Source organism: Oncorhynchus nerka, linkage group LG11 (assembly GCF_034236695.1).
Source record: "Oncorhynchus nerka isolate Pitt River linkage group LG11, Oner_Uvic_2.0, whole genome shotgun sequence".
Classification (NCBI taxonomy): Eukaryota; Metazoa; Chordata; class Actinopteri; order Salmoniformes; family Salmonidae; genus Oncorhynchus; species Oncorhynchus nerka.
The window spans coordinates 70,259,801-70,285,388 of record NC_088406.1 but is presented as its reverse complement, the minus strand read 5'-3'; the positions used below and the strand labels follow the sequence as shown (position 1 = coordinate 70,285,388).

General features: G+C 45.6%; 1 protein-coding gene across 1 annotated transcript in view; it reads left to right on the top strand.

Annotated features, from left to right (window-relative positions):
* Nucleotides 1–25,588, top strand: part of LOC115137568 (polypeptide N-acetylgalactosaminyltransferase-like 6) — a 258,010-nt gene that overhangs the window by 204,312 nt on the left and 28,110 nt on the right. The window contains exons 5-6 of the mRNA XM_065024897.1: nt 1,626–1,811; nt 5,255–5,438. Of these exons, the coding sequence (XP_064880969.1) occupies nt 1,626–1,811; nt 5,255–5,438 (370 nt within the window). The remainder of the gene's footprint in view (nt 1–1,625; nt 1,812–5,254; nt 5,439–25,588) is intronic.

Here is a 25,588-nt window from a genome sequence, read left to right as displayed (position 1 = left end):
GTTCTTTCCATCTTTCTCTCTTACTTTTCTGTTTTTCCCTCTTACCCCTCTCTCCCTCTTTTGTTCTTTCCATCTTTCTCTCTCTTACTTTTCTGTTTTACCCTCTTACCCCTCTCTCCCTCTTTTGTTCTTTCCATCTTTCTCTCTCTTACTTTTCTGTTTTTCCCTCTTACCCCTCTCTCCCTCTTTTGTTCTTTCCATCTTTCTCTCTCTTACTTTTCTGTTTTTCCCTCTTACCCCGCTCTCCCTCTTTTGTTCTTTCCATCTTTCTCTCTCTTACTTTTCTGTTTTTCCCTCTTACCCCTCTCTCCCTCTTTTGTTCTTTCCATCTTTCTCTCTTACTTTTCTGTTTTACCCTCTTACCCCTCTCTCCCTCTTTTGTTCTTTCCATCTTTCTCTCTTACCCCGCTCTCCCTCTTTCGTTCTTTCCATCTCTTTCTTTCTTTTACTTTTCTATATGCCCTTTTCTCTCTCTGTTACTCCTCTCTCTCTGTCACTCCTCTCCCTCTCTCTCTCTCTCTCCTCTCCCTCTCTCTCTCTGTCACTCTCTCTCTCTCACTCCCTCTGTCACTCCTCTCCCTCTCTCTCTCTCTCACTCCTCTCCCTCTCTCTGTCACTCCTCTCCCTCTGTCACTCTCTCTCTCTCCTCTCTCTCTCCCTCTCTCTGTCACTCTCTCACTCCTCTCTCTCTCCCTCTCTCTCTCTCTCTCCCTCTCTCTCCCTCTCTCTCCCTCTCTCTCCCTCTGTATTTCATAATGTACCATCTGACACCTCCTTGGTCTGTGTAATCTACCTGGAGTGTCATCCCCTCTCGTCTCTAGTAATGATGACATAAGTGTCTCTCTGGCACGACTAGCTGATTGGTGACCCACCCTGCTCAGGCACATCCAGAATAATCAGCCCCATCAGTGGCCTGGAGATAGCTTGAGCTGATGAGCAGCCGGGAGCTAACATCATCACCTCTTCCTCCTCCTCTTCTCGCCTCAACTCTCCCCCTCTCTCCTTTCTCATCCCTCTTAACTCCTACTGTATAAGGCATGGGCATATGGCTACATGGTATACGTAATAGGGATACATTAGTGGAATGCCATTATCCTCTTATAGCGGTCTAAGGCACTGCATCTCAGTGCAAGAGGCTTCACTACTGCCCTTGATTCGAATCCAGGTTGTATCACATCCGGCTGTGATTGGGCGACACAGTTGGCCCAGCGTCGTCTGGGTTTGGCCGGGGGTAGGCCGTCAAATGAGAATTTGTTCTTAACTGACTTGAATAGTTCAATAAAAAGGTTCAATAAAAAATATAAATAAAATATATATAATTATAAATCTCTCTCCTCCTCTCGCTCTCTCTATGTGTGACAGAGGTGATCATAACCCATGTACTAAATAATGTATAGGGATGGATATCTTTTATAACACTCTCCCTTCTCTCTTTCTCTGTGGCAGAAAGGTGAATAGATGATATTTGAGGAATGTACTGTATAGGGGTGGATATCATTTTATAACACTCTCCCTTCTCTCCCTCTTTGAATAGATGATCTTTGAGGAATGTACTGTATAGGGGGTGGATTTCAGTCCCATGCGGCACATTTCTAACCTTTTCTCGCTCTTCCTATCCTTCCCAGAGCACCTGAAGGGCCGTCTGGAGGAGTACATGGCCCGGTTCCCAAAGGTGCGCATCGTTCGGACCAAAAAGAGGGAGGGTCTGATCCGTACCCGTCTGCTGGGGGCCTCGGTGGCCAAGGGAGAAGTCCTCACCTTCTTAGACTCTCACTGTGAGGCCAACGTCAACTGGCTGCCCCCCCTGCTTGGTGAGTGTGTGTGTGTGTGAGTGAGTGTATGTGGACCAGTCAAGCAAAATGTAGTCCCCCCTGCTCGGTCAGTCGACTGGAACGGAGTCGCAGAGCGTAGCTGCAGGTAGTGATAACAAAACAAAAAAAAGCTTAGATCGGGAGAGATTTGGGCCAGGAGAGGAGTGAGCAGGAAAGGAAAGTGGGGGGAGAAGACGTCGGGCAACGTGGGACGGAGAAGGTGCATCTTTTAGTCTATTTTTTTCTCTGTAAGAAGAGAGTGGCGCCGGGGAGGAGTTTGGGTCAGGAGAGCGAAAGAAATGGGGACGGGTCGAGCTAGAGAACGTGTGAGAGAGTAGGAAGGTTAAAATCTCCATAAGAAAACTGGCTTATCTCACACTTCTATATCTGTCAGTTTCACAAAGGAAATATCTCTCTGTTTCTGTAGTTTGTTTGATAAAAGAGTGGCGCAGCCTGAATCCATGTTCAATGCACGTTCCCGACGCGCCGCTCCAGGGGTGCAGCCTGAATCCATGTTCAATGCACGTTCCCGACGCGCCGCTCCAGGGGTGCAGCCTCAATCCATGTTCAATGCACGTTCCCGACGCGCCGCTCCAGGGGTGCAGCCTGAATCCATGTTCAATGCACGTTCCCGACGCGCCGCTCCAGGGGTGCAGCCTGAATCCATGTTCAATGCACGTTCCCGACACGCCGCTCCAGGGGTGCAGCCTGAATCCATGTTCAATGCACGTTCCCTGAATCCATGTTCGCGCGCTCCAGGGGTGCAGCCTGAATCCATGTTCAATGCACGTTCCCGACGCGCCGCTCCAGGGGCGCAGCCTGAATCCATGTTCAATGCACGTTCCCGACACGCCGCTCCAGGGGCGCAGCCTGAATCCATGTTCAATGCACGTTCCCGACGCGCCGCTCCAGGGGCGCAGCCTGAATCCATGTTCAATGCACGTTCCCGACGCGCCGCTCCAGGGGCGCAGCCTGAATCCATGTTCAATGCACGTTCCCGACGCGCCGCTCCAGGGGCGCAGCCTGAATCCATGTTCAATGCACGTTCCCGACGCGCCGCTCCAGGGGTGCAGCCTGAATCCATGTTCAATGCACGTTCCCGACGCGCCGCTCCAGGGGTGCAGCCTGAATCCATGTTCAATGCACGTTCCCGACGCGCCGCTCCAGGGGTGCAGCCTGAATCCATGTTCAATGCACGTTCCCGACGCGCCGCTCCAGGGGTGCAACCCTAAGCAGAGGAAAACTGCCTCCTGGGCTGTCGCATCACGTGGTAGCCTGTGAACAGGTGTGCTGTTCTTCACATACCAGCACAGCATGTTACTGCAACATTAGGGAGACTAGGGAACCTGATAATAGCCTTCTCCCAGCACATCTCCCAGCACAGTTCAAATAAATGGATGTGAAGTGATTACAGCCATTACTGTACTCAATCACACAGGGACTGGGATTCCCATGAAAGGTATGATTGATATGTACGCCCAGGTCCCTATGATAATAATAATAATAGTAGATAATAGCCACACCACCACCACCATTCCACGACATGGCTCCATTGTCTTCTGGCAAACTGAGAAAGAGGACTCGCAGTATGGGGTTCTTTAATTGGTTGGAATGGAGCCGCCTGCCTGTCAGAGAGCAGAACAGAGCGGGGCTGTTGAGGTATGCGTCCCAAATGGCACCTTATTCACTTTATGGTGCACTACTTTCCTATGGGCTCTAGTCAAAAGTAGTGCACTATAAAGGGAATAGGGTGCCATTTGGGAGGCTGATGTAATGTGGGACGTGAAGCAGAGGAGGGAGGCCATGCTGTGCTGTGGGGCTCGCATGTATGAATAGAGTGGAGGAGATACCGCAGTGAACCCCAGGCCAACCACAGGCACGGTGACACATGCAATCATCCTGCCGGGCTCTGATATCAGATCAGTGGAATACAGGGATTTGCTTTTTGTCTCTTTCTTTCTCTCTTATTTCAACCTCTCCGTCTACCGCTCTCTCTCTCTCTCTCTCTGTAGATCTAAGACTCCAACACCACACCATTCTAATTAACAGGCCAGGTTTTATCACTGCTCTCTGAATCTAATGCTTCCTCTCTCCTTGGATCTCCTACAAACCCTGGATCTTACCTTGATCAAAGGACATAATGCATAACCCACATAACGAACGGAACAACTTTTGAAATAACCGCTCTTTCGCTATGTGTAACAAACCTATAGGATAAGGAAGTGTGGGCATGGCAACTGGGTGGATTACCTCTTTCCCTTTTTCACCTGACTGCTACATTTGAAATGCAGTCCCTTGTCGTTTAATGAGCTCTTGAGAGTTCCCTTCCCATTTGCCTCTTGTTATTTGCATTTTTTGTTCATTTCTATTTCATTACAATTGGGAGCTCTCTCTCTCTCGTTCTCTCTTTCCTTTGTTTGAAATGTATCCATGCAGGCCCAGTAAGATGGTGTCATGGGTATTCACATTTTGACTACTTAACAGCAGCGCTGGAAATGTGAGGGAATAAAACAAAGGATGGTGTCACAGTAAGCACACTAGATGAATATTACAGAGACCTGCACATAAACACCAACTGATTCAAGTCAATAGTTTCTGTATGTTTATATTGGCAGGGCCAAGGGGGGGGGCTTATAGCTGGGTAGTTACTGCTTGTACAGCCTTCCATATGCCAATTAAATTACATCTTAACTGTGTGAGAAACCTGCCACCATTTCAAGGTGTGTTACTCTTCGCCATGCTGCATGACAATGAGTTTATAGCAGTTGGCCATAAACAGATCTGGGACCAGGCTACCAGTACTGAGCCCCATGTCATGGCAACAGCCATATGACCACAAACAGATCTGGGACCAGGCTACCGTATTGATGGTAAGGTGTGTCAATGTACAATACTGTACAGTCACTCCCCATTAGTCTCAGTGCTGTGGTGTTGGGCTCTGCTCCCCTTCTCTCCATGGTCCAGCACACACGGCCCACAGAAGAGAGAGGTGGGTAGGGTGGGCGGGGTGTGACAGATCTGGGGCGGCTTATCATTGCTCGGCTCAGTCACACACGTCGAGGTTGGCTCCCAGGCCTCCACGGAGCCAACCTACTTTGAAACGCTGTAATTGTTTCTAATCGTCCAGTGACTCGCTGTAGGAGGAGCAGAGCTGCCCAGAGACCTCCACATAAGGGGAGAGGAGGGAGGAAGCGGTAGAAGGGGACAGAGGGAGGGACGGAGGGAGAGAGGTCCAAGGGAACAAAAGCAATTGCCCTGGTTCCACTCCCTATGTGTACGTCAGAGAAATGGAGAGAGAAAAACAAGAGATAGAAAAGAAAGAAAGGAAGAAGGAAAGGAAGAAAGAAAAATAAGGAAAGAAAGAAAGAGAACTACAAACAGCAGGGTATGGTGATTGATACATGCTCACACTCTTTCTCTCTGTTCTTCCATCCCCCATAAAGACCAGATTGCCCAGAACCCCAAGACCATCGTGTGCCCTATGATTGACGTGATCGACCATAACCACTTTGGATATGAAGCCCAGGCTGGGGATGCCATGAGGGGAGCCTTCGACTGGGAGATGTACTACAAACGCATCCCCATCCCTCCAGAGCTCCAGGGCCCCGACACAAGTGATCCCTATGAGTGAGTACCCAGATATGCATGTGCACGCAATCATACACACACACACACACCTATCAACCACCTTATATGTGTCATAGACAGGCAGCCCAATTCTGATATTTGTTTAAATAATTGGTCTATTGACCAATCAGATCAACTCTGAAAAAGATCTGATGTGAAAGATCTGATGTGATTGGTCAAAAGATCAGAATTGGGCTGCCTGTGTAAACGCAGCATAATATATGACACACGACACCAGCCTGCTACAAGCCGCACGGCATTTCCCCCAGTTAGATACTAGAACAGTGGCGCAGCCAGGCAGCAAGGAGGGGAGGTGAGAAAGCTTGGAAGCTAATTTCCTCTGCTAGGCCCTCTTCATATATCCCTCTAAATTAATCCTGGGCTTAATGCCTTGGCTGCGTCGCCAGTTGGGGGTGAAATGTGTGAGACGGTGATAGAGGATAGGGGATTGGGAGCAGCACAGCAGTCACTGGGCTGTAACATCCTCTACTCTTCACTGTGACCGACTCCTCTGGCTCACTCTCGTGTTCCTCTGCTAGGGACTTTTTGCTTGCTGCTATTACTGTGTATGCAATGAATGCTTAAAGGAACCCTCACGATATCTGGCAAGCTGTCCAGTTAGTCACTCTTTACACCCTAAAATATCTTTGTGATCTAGGTCTACACTGTGTGTCTAAGGCCATTTTATCCCTCGGGAGATAAGAGTTCATCCTAACCTATCCTAGGTAAGCACTTGCTGTTAAAGATAGACATCTGAACCAACACCTTTTTTTGATCTCTTTAACGCGTCAGGCTCCGACTGGCGATCGCTCACAGATCTACAGAGGTACGTAGGTAGAGGTCCCCTAGAATAGATGAAAGCCCCACTGACGTAAAGGTAGAACAGGATGATCCAATGGGTGTTACTTCTGGTCTGTGTCCCAAATGGCACCTGTCCTCTTCAAGGGCAACGGCATCATCAGGGGTTAAACTGTGTAAATGCTGAGATGGTAAATATAGGGGTGGGGGTGTGTGTGCACGTGTGCTTATCCACATTCTGTGCGACCTACTCAGAAATCCAGCTGTCAGGGTGCTGTTTTCCCTTGACTAGTGGCTCCCTCCCTTCTCGTATCTAGACCTGTCCCAGGACAACCAAATAACCTCCGCCCACCTCCACCGCAACACTGCCAGCTCAATGCCGTGCACCCCTGGATCTGAACCTATACCTACTTTAAATTCTATAACACCAGCTCTCATTCCTGGTTCCCTTTATCCAAATCTCCCACCTCTCTGCCTATAGCCTGAGGCTAAGCTCTCCACACTCAATGGTCCTCTTCTTATCCTAAACCCAGACAGACAGAAAGGCAGACCGACAGCCCTCCTACCTTCCAACGAACCCTCCCCCTGTTCCCAGACTATCCCCCCAGGCTGCTGCTGCCTCCTTCTCCTCCAGACTCTAAGGACTTGGCCCAGGGCAGCTCACAGTAGGCTGTCCAGACTTGTATGCTCCTCTATAGGCCCTGAGGCCCAGCATGCACCCCCTACCAGGCATGAATCCATGGATCCTCTCTGGAGCCAGCCAGCACAACTCACACAGCCAGGCTCCCAGCCAGGCCTCCCTGGCTCTATTCTGTTGAACTGATAAACCAGACCTTTAACCCTCCCACACTGCTTACTCATTTACATTTACATTTAAGTCATTTAGCAGACGCTCTTATCCAGAGCGACTTACAAATTGGTGCGTTCACCTTATGACATCCAGTGGAACAGCCACTTTACAATAGTGCATCTAAATATTTTAAGGGGGGGTGAGAAGGATTACTTTATCCTATCCTAGGTATTCCTTAAAGAGGTGGGGTTTCAGGTGTCTCCGGAAGGTGGTGATTGACTCCGCTGTCCTGGCATCGTGAGGGAGTTTGTTCCACCATTGGGGGGCCAGAGCAGCGAACAGTTTTGACTGGGCTGCGCGGGAACTGTACTTCCTCAGTGGTAGGGAGGCGAGCAGGCCAGAGGTGGATGAACGCAGTGCCCTTGTTTGGGTGTAGGGCCTGATCAGAGCCTGGAGGTACTGAGGTGCCGTTCCCCTCACAGCGCCGTAGGCAAGCACCATGGTCTTGTAGCGGATGCGAGCTTCAACTGGAAGCCAGTGGAGAGAGCGGAGGAGCGGGGTGACGTGAGAGAACTTGGGAAGGTTGAACACCAGACGGGCTGCGGCGTTCTGGATGAGTTGTAGGGGTTTAATGGCACAGGCAGGAGCCCAGCCAACAGCGAGTTGCAGTAATCCAGACGGGAGATGACAAGTGCCTGGATTAGGACCTGCGCTGCTTCCTGTGTGAGGCAGGGTCGTACTCTGCGGATGTTGTAGAGCATGAGCCTACAAGAACGGGCCACCGCCTTGATGTTAGTTGAGAACGACAGGGTGTTGTCCAGGATCACGCCAAGGTTCTTAGCGCTCTGGGAGGAGGACACAATGGAGTTGTCAACCGTGATGGCGAGATCATGGAACGGGCAGTCCTTCCCGGGAGGAAGAGCAGCTCCGTCTTGCCGAGGTTCAGCTTGAGGTGGTGATCCGTCATCCACACTGATATGTCTGCCAGACATGCAGAGATGCGATTCGCCACCTGGTCATCAGAAGGGGGAAAGGAGAAGATTAATTGTGTGTCGTCTGCATAGCAATGATAGGAGAGACCATGTGAGGTTATGACAGAGCCAAGTGACTTGGTGTATAGCGAGAATAGGAGAGGGCCTAGAACAGAGCCCTGGGGACGCCAGTGGTGAGAGCGCGTGGTGAGGAGACAGATTCTCGCCACGCCACCTGGTAGGAGCGACCTGTCAGGTAGGACGCAATCCAAGCGTGGGCCGCGCCGGAGATGCCCAACTCGGAGAGGGTGGAGAGGAGGATCTGATGGTTCACAGTATCGAAGGCAGCCGATAGGTCTAGAAGGATGAGAGCAGAGGAGAGAGAGTTAGCTTTAGCAGTGCGGAGGGCCTCCGTGATACAGAGAAGAGCAGTCTCAGTTGAATGACTAGTCTTGAAACCTGACTGATTTGGATCAAAAAGGTCATTCTGAGAGAGATAGCGGGAGAGCTGGCCAAGGACGGCACGTTCAAGAGTTTTGGAGAGAAAAGAAAGAAGGGATACTGGTCTGTAGTTGTTGACATCGGAGGGATCGAGTGTAGGTTTTTTCAGAAGGGGTGCAACTCTCGCTCTCTTGAAGACAGAAGGGACGTAGCCAGCGGTCAGGGATGAGTTGATGAGCGAGGTGAGGTAAGGGAGAAGGTCTCCGGAAATGGTCTGGAGAAGAGAGGAGGGAATAGGGTCAAGCGGGCAGGTTGTTGGGCGGCCGGCCGTCACAAGACGCGAGATTTCATCTGGAGAGAGAGGGGAGAAAGAGGTCAGAGCACAGGGTAGGGCAGTGTGAGCAGAACCAGCGGTGTCGTTTGACTTAGCAAACGAGGATCGGATGTCGTCGACCTTCTTTTCAAAATGGTTGACGAAGTCATCTGCAGAGAGGAGGAGGGGGAGGGGGAGGAGGATTCAGGAGGGAGGAGAAGGTGGCAAAGAGCTTCCTAGGGTTAGAGGCAGATGCTTGGACTTTAGAGTGGTAGAAAGTGGCTTTAGCAGCAGAGACAGAAGAGGAAAATGTAGAGAGGAGGGAGTGAAAGGATGCCAGGTCCGCAGGGAGGCGAGTTTTCCTCCATTTCCGCTCGGCTGCCCGGAGCCCTGTTCTGTGAGCTCGCAATGAGTCGTCGAGCCACGGAGCAGGAGGGGAGGACCGAGCCGGCCTGGAGGATAGGGGACATAGAGAATCAAGGGATGCAGAAAGGGAGGAGAGGAGGGTTGAGGAGGCAGAATCAGGAAATAGGTTGGAGAAGGTTTGAGCAGAGGGAAGAGATGATAGGATGGAAGAGGAGAGAGTAGCGGGGGAGAGAGAGCGAAGATTGGGACGGCGCGATACCATCCGAGTAGGGGCAGTGTGGGGAGTGTTGGATGAGAGCAAGAGGGAAAAGGATACAAGGTAGTGGTCGGAGACTTGGAGGGGAGTTGCAGTGAGGTTAGTGGAAGAACAGCATCTAGTAAAGATGAGGTCGAGCGTATTGCCTGCCTTGTGAGTAGAGGGGAAGGTGAGAGGGTGAGGTCAAAAGAGGAGAGGAGTGGAAAGAAGGAGGCAGAGAGGAATGAGTCAAAGGTAGACGTGGGGAGGTTAAAGTCGCCCAGAACTGTGAGAGGTGAGCCATCCTCAGGAAAGGAGCTTATCAAGGCATCAAGCTCATTGATGAACTCTCCGAGGGAACCTGGAGGGCGATAAATGATAAGGATGTTAAGCTTGAAAGGGCTGGTAACTGTGACAGCATGGAATTCAAAGGAGGCGATAGACAGATGGGTAAGGGGAGAAAGAGAGAATGACCACTTGGGAGAGATGAGGATCCCGGTGCCACCACCCCGCTGACCAGAAGCTCTCGGGGTGTGCGAGAACACGTGGGCGGACGAAGAGAGAGCAGTAGGAGTAGCAGTGTTATCTGTGGTGATCCATGTTTCCGTCAGTGCCAAGAAGTCGAGGGACTGGAGGGAGGCATAGGCTGAGATGAACTCTGCCTTGTTGGCCGCAGATCGGCAGTTCCAGAGGCTACCGGAGACCTGGAACTCCACGTGGGTCGTGCGCGCTGGGACCACCAGATTAGAGTGGCCGCAGCCACGCGGTGTGGAGCGTTTGTATGGTCTGTGCAGAGAGGAGAGAACAGGGATAGACAGACACATAGTTGACAGGCTACAGAAGAGGCTACGCTAATGCAAAGGAGATTGGAATGACAAATGGACTACACGTCTCGAATGTTCAGAAAGTTAAGCTTACGTAGCAGGAATCTTATTGACTAAAATAATTCAAATGATACAGTACTGCTGAAGTAGGCTAGCTGGCAGTGGCTGCGTTGTTGTTGTTCTATCTCTCTATAGTGCTGTTTCTTGTATTATGGTCTCTTGTTTCTTTAGAGGTTTCACTTTGTTGTCCTTTTTCTTCTGTCCTTATTTTGTCTTCCTTTCTTCTGTTAACTAGATATTTTTGTTGTTATTCTTTGTAAGCTAGCTAGCTTCTTCCAGGAGAGTCCCTAGCAACTGCTTAGCAACAAGTAAACAATTCAGCTAGCAATTCAGCTAGCTAAGATAACTGTACAATTTTATGAAAAATAGTTACTTCTTCAAAAGCCTGTCTTTTTGGTTTGTTCCTTGTTTTGTCTTCTATTGAGTCTTGCAGTTTTCTCTTGATTTTTTCGATGTACTTCACTCTAAAAAAACATTTAAATCTCAATATATACAGGAGCTCATTTTTCAGCAGCTGCTCAATTTGGAACTCCGGAACACACTACTCATTACTCATCTCAGCTCCATCATCCTAAACATTCAATGTGTGTGTGTGTGTGTGTCCTATTACCACAGGTGTCCCAGTCAAAGCGGTACTAAATTGGGATTCATTAAGGGAATGAATGCAGAAGGATGATGCTCATGAAATGTAACACTCACCCAAACTGCCTCCATCTGTCATGTTTGGCTATGGGAGAGAGATTCTGTTCAACCAAGATAATACCCACAATGCTGTTTGTTAATGTGAACATGGGGCGGGTACCCTGAAAAGATTACAGTTTAAATGAGTTTACTACTGCACCAATATATTTAGACTCGAGTGGCTTATTTGAGAAAAATCACTGTGTGGGGTTGACTCATATGAAAAGTTCTGGTGGAATGACTTAATCGTAATCATAATCGCACTTTGAAAGTCGAGCACGTACTGTATTGAAGGCATGTTCATTTGTATCAGCAGATACAATACTACAACCATTCCATTTTCACTTATTGCTTGGTCGAACAGAGCAGAACACATACTTTGAGTACATGACTTTTAGTGAGCCACGTACGTGTTCTGAAAGGAGCTCTTCCATGTTCATGTTCCAAACAAAGATATCAGAGTGATTATTTTATCTCACCTACGGTGTCATCACGTAGGAGACAACGTTTGTGAGACTTGCTCCTTTTAAATCCCCTTGCTATCGAGACTATTATTTTTATTCTTTAAACTATGGGTGCTGTGTTTTTGTTTCGGGTTTGAGAAAAGAGAAGTTAAAAACACAAAGAGGAGCCAAGGAAGAAAGTAAAATCAATATCTCGAGACCAGTATTTCTTCATGGGCGTTGTGATACCGAGCTGAATATCTGGACATATTCCTCATCACAACCTTGTCTCTCTGGGAGGTTAAGAAGAATATCCAACAGGGAGGAACAATGTAATATAAATAACTAGCTTAGGTCAAGGTTTCTACTTAATTGCAATGATTCTACAGAACACACATATCTCATTAGAATAACAGTACCTTATGTACAGGAGAATGTTGAGGATGAGAAGGCTCTCTTTCTTTGTTATACCCAACGACATGCACTTTATTGTGAGTATGTTGTGGAGGAGGGAGAATGGGACACTCCGTAGCATCTGATCTGAGGTCAGGGTAAGAGGCATAAAGGAGGACCCTGATGCTGACAATGGAACAGGCAGTGTGTCCATGTTAAACTTTGCCACGTGCCATGGCACTGATGGCAGACACGACGGCTTCTGAAGATGTCCAAGACTTATTAATACATTAGTCAGTCCGCCTGTTTGTGAACAGCCTTTTCTCTGTGAGAAGCTAGAAGGACCACGAACTTCCACATCAAGTCAGGACATTTTGTGGATTTGTACTCAACTGTCGGAGGAGTGAAGGGAGGAAGAAAAAAAAGAAAACAGAAAAACTTGCTCCGGCTCTGCTGATTTCCTACGTTACCTCTGTTTGGGGAAAAAATAAAGAGTGGGTGAGCTACACAAAATGGGGCAGCTCTGATTTTTCACAATCACCTCTTCATTCCAGAAGAGAGAGAGAGAGAGAGGGAGAGACAAACATGTGATGGACTGGTAATGAGGCTCTACTGCTAGGTGCAGAGGAGATACAGGATTCCACAGGCTTTCAATAAATCCCTCCTGCCCTTCTACTGGTGGCGCCACATATGGCTGCAGGCCTGCCTGCCCCCGTCTGCCTCCCCCCTGCCTGCCTGTCTCCATCCCTGCCTTCCCTCCCTCCAGTTCTGCCTTCCTTCCTGTCTGCCTCCCCCCTGCCTGCCTGCCAGACTGCCTGGCACATTCAGCACTAACACATTGGTATGTGTGAAGTGTGCTCCTCTAAGATGCCTTAATATAGATCTTAGCGCCTGTTATCAGATGAAAGCAGTTCCTCTAGCTGGAACAAAGCTCATTGAGAAATGACTGATCCATTGAGAAGGCACATTTTGCTTCTTCTTTTTTCATGCTCTGTGCGTGCGGGTCGGTCTGTCCCAGCACATCAGAACTAAATTAAACCTGATCATTTCACTTTGTCACAACGCTGTTCAATCTGCATTAATCTTGCTAAATGACACCACACTTCCCTTCTCCACATTCAGATCATGACATGACCTACTCTCTGACCTATCTCTCTGTCTATATCTGATGTCATATCGCCACCTTCTGGCCTAACAGCAACAACACTATCATCATAATATCCTTTACATACGTACTGTATCACCATAGTCGACTCAATTTAACCTTCGCTAAGCCCCTCCCCAGGATTTTGGGCAACCAATCACAGTGCTCCAATGGATAGCAGTATGGTTGAGTATGATACTCTCGGACAAGCTCATGTTTGAGATGAATGAAAGCCAGTGGCAGTGGGAAAACAAGAGTTTTATTCAAATATATTTTAAACCTAATAATTAAGCAGTGCATCGGGAGTACTTGTTACTGTGATTTTTGAAATGCAGAGCGTGTATTTTTCGAATCCAAAATTATACTTCTGTTACATTGTTTGATAGCTAAGGTGGTTAGCAGTCTCATTGACCACCAAACATTGTTAACGCTAGCTAGCTAGCTAGCCACCTCATTGACCACCAAACATTTCTAACGCTACCTAACTAACCACTTAATATAACTTGTTTCCTCGAAATGTATGTTAGCTAGCTTAGTTAGCCATACTAACTCCCATCTGAGGTTGACATCAGGATACGATTTCAGAGCACTAGTTTGCGCCAAATTGATTGTAGCTTTGACTACAATCAGTGGCTAGCTACACTACAAACATAATATTACCAGGTTCACGAGAAGCTGTTGACTGTCCATCACATCATACCCTAGAGTTGCCTGATTACCAAAGGGTAGTCTGTTTAATTTCATTGTGTATTAAAGTTTGTTATCATTGTGGAGCGATTTCGCCAGTGGTTATTGGGGGAATTGGGTTTCCCAGGAAAATGTTGTCCAAGTTTTCAACCGTAACCAAGGGAGGTGGACAGAGGGGAAAGTTAAGACGGTCCGGTACGGCATCCCGGTTAAATAATTAGTGGGGGTAAGCCGTGCCGGTAAAACGTAAGCCTATATACTATTACACCATTTAACATTACTGCATGTCAGTTGCATGATAAATTAGCGAATTGACTGGAAACCGGGTGTTATGCAATCTAAATTGCGTTGTGGTTTGAGGAGAACACTTACATTTAGTCAAGGCGGAGATGAGTGGCGTGGACATGCATCAATTCAGGCTTCAAGTGTGAGCCTAATGACAATTGCAGAATGTCATCACAATACACGTAGGTGTTTTGTAACAGATGCCTCTCTGCATTCATGAAATTGCGGGTGCACAGTGCACTGTTGGGGTTTGGATGCTGAAATTAGTTTCTGAGTGGACGAATGCGCGTGGGTAGCCAACAGGAGCGCCTTTGTTAAATGATTGTTTGACAATCAGATGAAAACATCATGACTGGTTGTGTTTATGCTAATTAAAAATGCATAGGCGGCGTGTCCATAAGGCTAGGGGAAGCTTTCCCTAAAGTAAATTTAATTACATTTCCAAAATGATATAGTCTAATTAGCTAACTCCTGTCTATACATACATAAATAAAATAATTCAATATAGGCTACTAGAACAGAAAGCATGATTTGGCCATAGAGGATAATTAGCTTTAATTAGCTGCGGATTGTTTTAAAATGCATAGTTTACAGTCGGAAGGTCTTGCAATTTGGGCAGCGCTCGCTGCAAATACGAAATAGATGATTGTGGAGTTGCGACTGTCAGTGAAAAGCAGAGAAACCCAGCCAAGCAATATCGCAATACTTAAAAATACAATCGCGTAAAAACTGTTTGGAAAGCAAATGGCTATTGCTGTAAAGAGATGACAATGAAAAGACTCCAGTCTATCTTTTAGATATCAACATTCTTAACTTAATTAAGCGAGCAGTCGCCTATCTTACTGGCACCAGCAGAGAACATCGACCATATCCCCGTTGAGTCTGCATATTTACTGTCTGCCATTGGGTCAGTGCCACTTTTGTTTATTTTTGGACAATCATTTCCCCGTCCAGTTTAGATGGACATCATATTGTATTTGTGTCTCTCCTTTTCGTAGGCCTATTAGATGGATCAGACAACATCGTTTTTATTGATCTGTTTGTCAGTGTCAGCAGAGTAGGCGACCCTGTCATTTTGTAGCATTAAAAAAATGTGTGCGCGCACATACCGGGAAGACATGAAATCTACTTTCACCCCAGGGGGTGGGACTTAGTGAAGGGTCAATTAGTACAGTACAATAAACTCTCATTCATACATTACAGACACCGCTGTCATCACTACATTTTATTATATCATTATAGCTGACTCCATATACTGGGGTCCCATTGTTCTGTATAATATGCAGTCTGTGGAGGCGGAGGGCATTGAATAATGGATATGTACAGTATATCCATTTTAATCATACTATAATCACCATACAGAGACACAGTGACCGTGTGCCCTTGCTCCTACTACTGTGCCTTGAACACACACACACACACACACACACAGACAGAAACACACACACACAGACACACGCACAATCTGCACATGGCGGACTCAAGGCGAGGGGATTATATAAAGAGAAATAAATAAATGACGGTACCTATGCAGAGAGAGCAGGGAGCTGTATCGCTGGATAGCACACACACATTGGGCCTATATTCTCAGCTGACTCCCCCTTGCCCGCTGGCAGTCTCTGACCTTGGCTGCATGGACATGCATTGCAAATGACTCCTCCCTACACACTCGCGCACACACACACACACACACACACAACTCCCCCTCTATGCACATCGCTAATCCTCCCTTCCATTTCCATGAATTGAGCTGCTTAAAGGGATGCATGAGGAGACATAAAAATATTCACATGTTCATCTGACTCTGGGGAAGTATAGATAAAGGGCTTCATTGCCAAAATCCTGAAGTATCCCTTTAATAAAGCCATCCATAATTGGCCATAAGGAGTTTAAGGCATCCATTATTCCATTTTCCCCAGTGGAGAGCTTGAACTGAGCTGGCCAGTGGAGAGCTTGGACTGTGCTGGCCAGTGGAGAGCTTGGACTGTGCTGGCCAGTGGAGAGCTTGGATTGTGCTGGTGAGTGGAGAGTGTGGACTGTGCTGGCCAGTGGCGAGCTTAAACTATGCTGGCCAGTGGAGAGCTTGGACTGTGCTGGCCAGTGGGGAGCTTAAACTGTGCTGGCCAGTGGAGAGCTTAAACCGCGCTGGCCAGTGGAGAGCTTAAACCGTGCTGGCCAGTGGAGAGCTTAAACTGTGCTGGCCAGTGGAGAGCTTAAACTGTGCTAGCTAGTGGAGAGCTTAAACTGTGCTAGCTAGTGGAGAGCTTAAACCGTGCTGGCCAGTGGAGAGCTTCAACTGTGCTGGCCAGTGGAGAGCTTAAACTGTGCTAGCTAGTGGAGAGCTTAAACCGTGCTGGCCAGTGGAGAGCTTCAACCGTGCTGGTCAGTGGAGCTTAAACTGTGCTAGCTAGTGGAGAGCTTAAACTGTGCTGGCCAGCGGAGGGACTTTTTTGTGCTGCAGATGGCAATCTCTGTTGATGCTTTTTCTCTTTTCTTCTAGGCTCTGAATAAATGGTGTGATTTTTATTGATGGAAATGATATGGGAGGTAGAGTAATAACTGTGGTTTGGCTGAAGTTTCCCTAAACAGTGTGTGGGTGTGTGCGTGAGTGTGTTTTGCATGTGTTTGTTCGTGTGTGTATGTGTTTATAAGCAATGTTCCCTCTAATATTTTTAGTCACTGAGCAAATTTCAGGTCTGCTGAGCACAAACTTGAACGTTGTGAAAATTCTGTGCAACTTCAAGCGTACGTTTACTGTGAACACTGAGGCTGTAACCGCTTTAAGTTACAGTTTAAACAGTGGCCAAGTAGGCTACTGTGGTTATTTGATCATAGTTTGTTTTGTTTTGGTATGTTGCATTGAAATTGGCTAATTATGCCTTGTAAAGGGAAACGTTGATAGTGTTAACAGGGAAAACTCTAGAACAGTGGTCACCATCCTTTTCTGCGTCAAGATCACTTTCAAAATGTCAAAATGCAAGCCGAGATCTACCACTCAGATTTTTTTTTTTACAAACTGTAAGCATATGCAACATTAACCAATTAAAAACAGTACTGTAGCAATGAGGTTTGTGCAGTAAGCTATATGTCCAATACATTATCACTGCATATTGGCTTTGCTTGAATTGCCCTGTCAATGCATTGTTGTTCAGGCCATTTAAAAATATATATATTTCAAAATTTGAAGTAGCCTATATGATCACACTGGTAATAGATCCATTGTTGTATTGCTTGTGAGCCACAGCTGAGTGAGCATACATTTAAATAATTTGCTTTTTATTTTTATTTTACTGGAATGATGGTGTCTGTATCTAGTGTCTGTATCTGAGGGTCCTCCTCTCAACATCCCTTCGCCTCTCCCTTTCGATTGGCCAGAGGTAGGCTAATAGTGCACTTGATGTACTAGGATGGAAGCAAATGTAAGTAATTATAACGTCATAACGACGTTATCGGCTACATAGCTAGCTACATAATGGATGTAGCTAGCTATGTAGCCGATCTGTGTATGGACCCTAAAACGTTTGGTGTAAATATTAGTTCAGAACCTAGCTATGAACCTCAGCCATCATAGCCTGTTGTATTCACTGATCATACACTCTACATAATGGATGTAGCTAGCTATGTAGCCGATCTGTGTATGGACCCTAAAACGTTTGGTATAAATATTAGTTCAGAACCTAGCTATGAACCTCAGCCATCATAGCCTGTTGTATTCACTGATCATACACTCTACATAATGGATGTAGCTAGCTATGTAGCCGATCTGTGTATGGACCCTAAAACGTTTGGTATAAATATTAGTTCAGAACCTAGCTATGAACCTCAGCCATCATAGCCTGTTGTATTCACTGATCATACACTCTACATAATGGATGTAGCTAGCTATGTAGCCGATCTGTGTATGGACCCTAAAACGTTTGGTATAAATATTAGTTCAGAACCTAGCTATGAACCTCAGCCATCATAGCCTGTTGTATTCACTGATCATACACTCTACATAATGGATGTAGCTAGCTATGTAGCCGATCTGTGTATGGACCCTAAAACGTTTGGTATAAATATTAGTTCAGAACCTAGCTATGAACCTCAGCCATCATAGCCTGTTGTATTCACTGATCATACACTCTACATAATGGATATAGCTAGCTATGTAGCCGATCTGTGTATGGACCCTAAAACGTTTGGTATAAATATTAGTTCAGAACCTAGCTATGAACCTCAGCCATCATAGCCTGTTGTATTCACTGATCATACACTCTACATAATGGATGTAGCTAGCTATGTAGCCGATCTGTGTATGGACCCTAAAACGTTTGGTATAAATATTAGTTCAGAACCTAGCTATGAACCTCAGCCATCATAGCCTGTTGTATTCACTGATCATACACTCTACATTGGCAAATTAATATACCAGGAGTATCAAACTCCATTCTTTGAATGATGCTGTGTCTGCATGTATGTATTACAATTATACACTTCAACAGTGTTTACCAATCCTGGTCCTGGGACATCAATGTTTTTTATTTAACCAGGTAGGCCAGTTGAGAACAAGTTCTCATTTGCAACTGTGACCTGGTTACACATTGTAACTATGCAATAGACTAGAAACATGATTTTAAGTAATTCAAGGCTGATTTGTAATACATATATACAGAAACAGAATTTAAAACCCAGTATACTATACTTCCTATGCATCATGTAAATACTCTAAAACCGGTTCATCTCAATATCTAATGCCCTTCATCTGCATTGATCTGAGGACACAGCATAGGTGTAGTATTTCATCAAATGAGAGACTTCATTTCAACCAGTAGAGAATGTGAAACGCTTCATTGAAAGAAGTTCATTTTCCAAGTGTTATAAATACATAAGACATGCATTAGAAATATTATAATTGTAATATGATATTATAAATACAAGTTCAATCTGTACTTAAATGCACATCTGGTGTGCATTATATAAACAGAGGAAGAAAGACAAGGTAGGTAGAGGTGTGAAAAGGAGTAAAACACTGAAAGGGAAAGAGGTAAGAACAGAGGAGCAGGGAAATCAGCATATGATTAATGAATCACAGTGCAACCATAATATTCTCTCAGTTCATCACAATTACATAATAGTGTCTCTAGCGGTGTCTCCTAACAGCCTTGGAACCCCAGTCGGCCCGAAGATTATCTTAGTAGCGGGTGAGATAGCGATAACGGGACTAGGGGTTGGCATCCTTTCTCACATCAAAACATACCTGCAGACGAGAGAAAGATTAAGCCTTGTTTTCTTTTTATTCTAACATTGTCAGTCATCATAATCATCAGGTGGTGAAATGCAAAACTGACCTTGGATCATTAACTCTGGGACAACTACAACTCTATCTGTATCTCAGTTAATAATAAATCACCTCCTGTTGATCCGACCAAGTCGGTCATGCCCTCTATGTCAGCCAGTTCAGATGCAGGGGGGGGGTTCACCGACATAGCTGAAATATATAATTTTTCTGAGCCACGGCCTGTTCACCACGCTATCATTCAGAAGGCGAGGTCAGTGCAGGTGCATCAAAGCTGGGACCGAGAGACTGAAAAACAGTTTCTATCTCAATGCCATCAGACTGTTAAATAGTCATCACTAGCTGGCTACAGTACCACCCAGGTTACTCAACCCTGCACCTTAGAGGCTGCTGCCCTATATACACAGACATGGCATCACTGGCCACTTTAATAATGGAACTCTAGTCACTTTAATAATGTATTATCTTCTACTGTATTCTAGTCAATGCCACTCAGACATTGCTCATCCTAGATTTGTGTGTGTGTTGTGAATTATTAGATACTACTGCACTGTTGGAGCTAGGAACACAATCATTTTGCTACACCCGCAATAACATCTTCTAAAACAGTGTATGTGACCAATAACATTTGATTTGATAACCTAGAGGATTTATGGGGAAGGGAGGAGAGAAAATATGGTAGTTATTGAGGAAATAATGTAGTTAAAGATAGTGTTCAACAGGAATCTGTGTGTGTGGTTTCAGAGTACTTTATCAGGGATGCAAACTAGTCACCTTTCGACAAAATTCGCCATTGTGAATCCAAAATAGGTAACCTACATGATTCGTGTAGATCCAATGACAAAAGTTTGGACTATGTCTGTCATAGTTGAAGTGTACCTATGATGAAAATTACAGGCCTCTCTCATCTTTTTAAGTGGGAGAACTTGCACAATTTGTGGCTGGCTAAATACTTTTTTTGCCCCACTGTACATATACATATGTATATGTGGATGCCACTATAGAGATGAAAGGAACACCACACACTTTTCCTCTTGCTCACTTTTTTCAATACTGTAGATTTAAAGGGGTATGCCAGGTGTACTCTCTGCCTGAAAGAGATCAGTTATGCCAACAAAGGGTTTCATTCCCTGCTGCTGGCACATTGTAGAACAGATTGTAGAACATTGTAGAACAGTCCACAGGCAGAAAGTGTCAAATGTAATAACGTGCAGTGTAGCTCATGTTGTGTTGAACTTGATATACAGTTGTGTGTGTGAGTGAGGGGGGATTCTTTTAGTTTTTACTCAGTGAACATTATTTTTGCACACATAGCCTTTTGCACTTGATTGATGTCTACTACAGTGGTCAATATAACAGAGCAGAAATATAATGCCTGTTTGTTTCATTCTATTTCTACTTTAAGATATTTTTTTTACCCAAGTGCAATATTAATGTTTGTATGGTCACAAGCATTCTATTATAAAGGCTGTCATGGCTAACTGCAATATTAGTGTATTGTTTTTTTCTCTGGACTTGAGTGTCATTTGCAGTAAGTCTAGGCAACAAATAACATTGGATTGCTTTCCTAATATTTTTTAGTTGTGAGTTCAGTAGCGATTGATTTGGCATTAATACAGTGGGGAGAACAAGTATTTGATATACTGCCGATTTTGCAGGTTTTCCTACTTACAAAGCATGTAGAGGTCTGTAATTTTTATCATAGGTACACTTCAACTGTGAGAGACGGAATCTAAAACAAAAATCCAGAAAATCACATTGTATGATTTTTAAGTAATTAATTTGCACACAGCCAGGGCAACTAAGAAGCATCTCAAGGTCTCCAGACCTGAACCCAATAGAACATCTTTGGAGGGAGCTGAAAGTCCATATTGCCCAGCGACAGCCCCGAAACCTGAAGGATCTGGAGAAGGTCTGTATGGAGGACTGGGCCAAGATCCCTGCTGCAGTGTGTGCAAACTTGGTCAAGAACTACAGGAAATGTATGGTCTCTGTAATTGCAAACAAAGGTTTCTGTACCAAATATTAAGTTCTGCTTTTCAGATGTATCAAATACTTATGTCATGCAATAAAATGCAAATTAATGATTAAAAATCATACAATGTGATTTTCTGGAAAAAAAAATGTAGATTCCGTCTCTCGCAGTTGAAGTGTACCTATGATAAAAATGACAGACCTTTACATGCTTTGTAAGTAGGAAAACCTGAAAAATCGGCATTGTATCAAATACTTGTTCTCCCCGCTGTATTAATGCCAAAATAACATGCAAAACAGGCAAGGACAATTTTTAAAAATATATATACATATCTTTTCAATGCTTTTTATTTTCCCTGAATGACGGCACTGTGAGTTAGGTTAGTTAGGTTCGCATTAATCACTTCATATATTACACAGAGACTGATCATGTAGATCATATTCTTTGTTGTTTAACTAGTTAAAACCTGAGTTTCAAGAAGGGATCCACCTAAGTCACTAGAAATTAGCATTTTAAAGCTGATATTTATTTTAATTCATTTTTTTTATCCCCCCTAGCAGGGATTTTTGGCATGTATCAGTGCCAAATGAAGTGTCACCTTTTTGGGGCCTCACCAGTTTGCATCCCTGACTTTATACTGAAAAACATGCACAGACACACGAAGACAAACAATATAGCGTAGTTACATAAAGGTGGAAGGAGCCACAGTTATACACCTGAGCCTGCTTACTGCACAACACAATCCATCAATCAGATTGATACACGAGTATGGAGGTGTGGGTTATAGGGTGTCTAATTGTTCTACATGTTTTCAATATGGGTGACTCTTAAATGAGCCTGTTTTTTTTTGTACAGACATCACCCTTCACTGAACAGCACCCTCACCTGAGAAGTAGCACTCAAAAGGAGAGAAACGTAAATGGAAGAATACTCTTATTTCAATGTGAATGGCTCTTAAAAGAGCATTTGGTTGTGCATAGTGTAGTCTATGGCGTTGCCAGGGGACAGCACCCTCTTCGAAGAAGTAGGAGGTGAAGATCTCCAAGCACACAGATTGCCTCCCGTGCTGCGTTGTTGGACCCCATCCTTGAAACATCCTGCAGAGCAGCTGACTTCTCCTCTGGCGCACGGCGGTGAGCTGCAGATCCCCTACTGCAGAGCAGCTGACTTCTCCTCTGGCGCACGGCGGCGAGCTGCAGATCCCCTACTGCAGAGCAGCTGACTTCTCCTCTGGCGCACGGCGGCGAGCTGCAGATCCCCTACTGCAGAGCAGCTGACTTCTCCTCTGGCGCACGGCGGTGAGCTGCAGATCCCCTACTGCAGAGCAGCTGACTTCTCCTCTGGCGCACGGCGGCGAGCTGCAGATCCCCTACTGCAGAGCAGCTGACTTCTCCTCTGGCGCACGGCGGCGAGCTGCAGATCCCCTACTGATCCTCGTGTCCATCATCATGAAGTTATGCAGGACACAGGTAGCCTTCACTCACCTGAAGTCTCCCAGGAGGTAGTCCCAGATGGCCTTGGTCACCCAACCTTGCAGTGCCCTACACGGTAACTGTAGGCAATCAATTTGAAGGTATCTGTAGGAATATGGAAGATAATATCATTATTAGACTTTTCCATCACCAGGCCATTGCGGATTACTAAAGTATAATATCCCTTATAACGAATCATGATAACATTGGATAGATAGATGCATGTGCACACACATGTGCATGTGTAGCACGTGACAAGGATAGCATCACAAATGAACACATAAGTACCACTTGAAGCTTGATGAGTTGATCAATTGAAGCAGCTGTGTAGTACTAAGGATTCCCCATGACCAGGACTGAGAACCACTGCTCTTCATTGGGACCTCTTCATCTGCAGACAGGCTTTCACCACTCCCTGTATCTGATGACAGAAAACCTCACAAGAAACAGACTTCACTATTCTCAAATTAGACCGCACTGAATGTTATGTTATGTTACTCCGTCCTCACTTCTGGGAACTGGAACTACACAAAAGTACCTGCTCTATCCAGAATAGCCTACTCTCTCACTTATCTATTATACCATCCTCCGTGACTGTTAGCTAGCTACCTACAAATGCATTTGGAGTTGTTTTTTTACAGTGATAAATACATCAAGGGAGCTAGCTAATGTAAAGTTAGGTAGCTGGTGATATTTAATTAACTTAGCTAGCTATCTATACAGTTTGTAAAGTTGGCTAGATAGCTAGCTAGCTATGTTAGCAGCTCATTTGAGTTATCCTTCACTGTAGATAGTTAGCAAATAATACATCGTTTTTTAAAACATTTTCGAAATGTATTTACTTACTTGAATAGGTCCTCCAAACCAGTGGACGATTGGAAACAGGGCAGCAAAGTTTGTTTGTCACCAGAGCGTTTTACAGCATATTACTATTTACCTGTGTAAAAATTCATGACATGGAGAATGCATCAAACTATTTATCCATTTCATTTAAGGCAAGTTAGTTTAAGAACAAACTCTTATTTACAATGACGGCCTACCCCGACCTAACCTGGATGACGCTGGGCCAATTGTGCAGACTGGATTTGAACCAGGTTTTCTGTAGAAAGTGGAGTGAAGTTCTATCTCGTGCTTCTCTCTGTGGGGTGATATTTCTGCGTGGCAGCTGCGCGGCAGTCTCAGGGCTACAGCGCACACGCACGTAGTTTAGAGGGAACATTGTTTATAAGCTGCATGAATGTGGTATTTGTGTGGAGGTCCTTCCTTAATTGGATCTAAGAGCGCATCCCTTGAATGTACATGATGATTGGCATCTCCAGGCAGGCAGGTAGGTGGCAGTAATTGGGGAGAGTGGCTCAGAAACAGATAGGTGTCAACATATTGAGGTGTTGCTGAGCTCGTCAGAGATGTGCGAAGTGTTTGTCGACAGGCAGAGGCCCTCCGAATCGATGCCTGGGTTTTTTAAAGCTAAGCCACTTAAAGCTACAGTATGTCTGTCTGCACTACAGAAGAGAAGGGGAATGATTAATTGTATTTGGACAAGTCTAAGTAAAGAGAGGTTGGAGCTGAGCTCCCCTATCGTTTGGACTGATGGAGACTGGGAGCCCTTCCAAACTGTCTCCTCACACACACACACTCAAACACACAGACACGCACAATTCTATTTTGCTTTACTGTGCTGTTAAGGGATGACAAACATACTATTTGTTTGTGTACAGTGTGTGTCTCTGTGTGTCTCTGTGTGTGTGTGTGTGTGTATTCTTCTACATCTGGCTGTGTGATTCACCCAATCACAAACAACCTATTCTCCCTGGACAAGAGTTCACACATTAAACCGCTTAACCCAGGACAGAAACTATGTTATATTTGAAGAAGAAAAACCTCCAACTCATTTCCAGAGAGAGAGAGAGAGAAACTTCTGTATGTGTAATGTTTACTGTTAATTTTTATTGTTCATTTCACTTTATATATTATCTACCTCACTTGCTTTGGCAATGTTAACACATGTTTCCCATGCCAATAAAGCCCTTGAATTGAATTGAATTGAGAGAGAGACACAGTGTAACGGTTTTCTAATGGTGAAGGAGAGTCGGACCAAAATGCAGCGTGTATATTACGATCCATGTTTTAATAAACAAACGTAACACGAATCTAAATACAATACTACAAAAACAATAAACGTAAAGAAAACCGAAACAGCCTATACTGGTGCAAACTAACACAGAAAAAGGACATCAAGACACTAAGGACAATCACCCAACAATACAACCAAAGAATATGGCTGCCTAAATATGGTTCCCAATCAGAGACAACGATAAACACCTGCCTCTGATTGAGAACCACTTCAGACAGCCATAGACTTTCCTAGAACACCCCACTAAGCTACAATCCCACTAACATAATTACACATCACATACAAAAACCCATGCCACACCCTGGCCTGACCAAATAAATAAAGAAACACAAAATACTTCGACCAGGGCGTGACAGAACCCCCCCCCCTAAGGTGCGGACTCCCGAACGCACCTCAAAACAAATAGGGAGGGTCCGGGTGGGCGTCTGTCCATGGTGGCGGTTCCGGCGCGGGACGTGGACCCCACTCAATTAATGTCTTAGTCCCCTCTCCTCGCGTCCCTGGATAGTCCACCCTCGCCGCCGACCATGGCCTAGTAGTCCTCACCCAGAACCCCACTGGACTGAGGAGCAGATCGGGACTGAAGGACAGCTCGGGACTGAGGCAGCTCGGGAGTGAGAGGAAGCTCGGGAGTGAGAGGAAGCTCGGGAGTGAGAGGAAGCTCAGGCAGGTAGATAGATCTACCAGATCCTGGCTGGCTGGTGGTCTCAGCAGATCCTGGCTGACTGGCAGTTCCTGGCTGACTGGCAGTTCCTGGCTGACTGGTGCTACTGGCAGATCCTGGCCGACTGGCACCTCTGGAAGATCCTGGCTGACTGGCAGATCCTGGCTGACTGGCAGATCTGGAAGAGTCTGGTTGA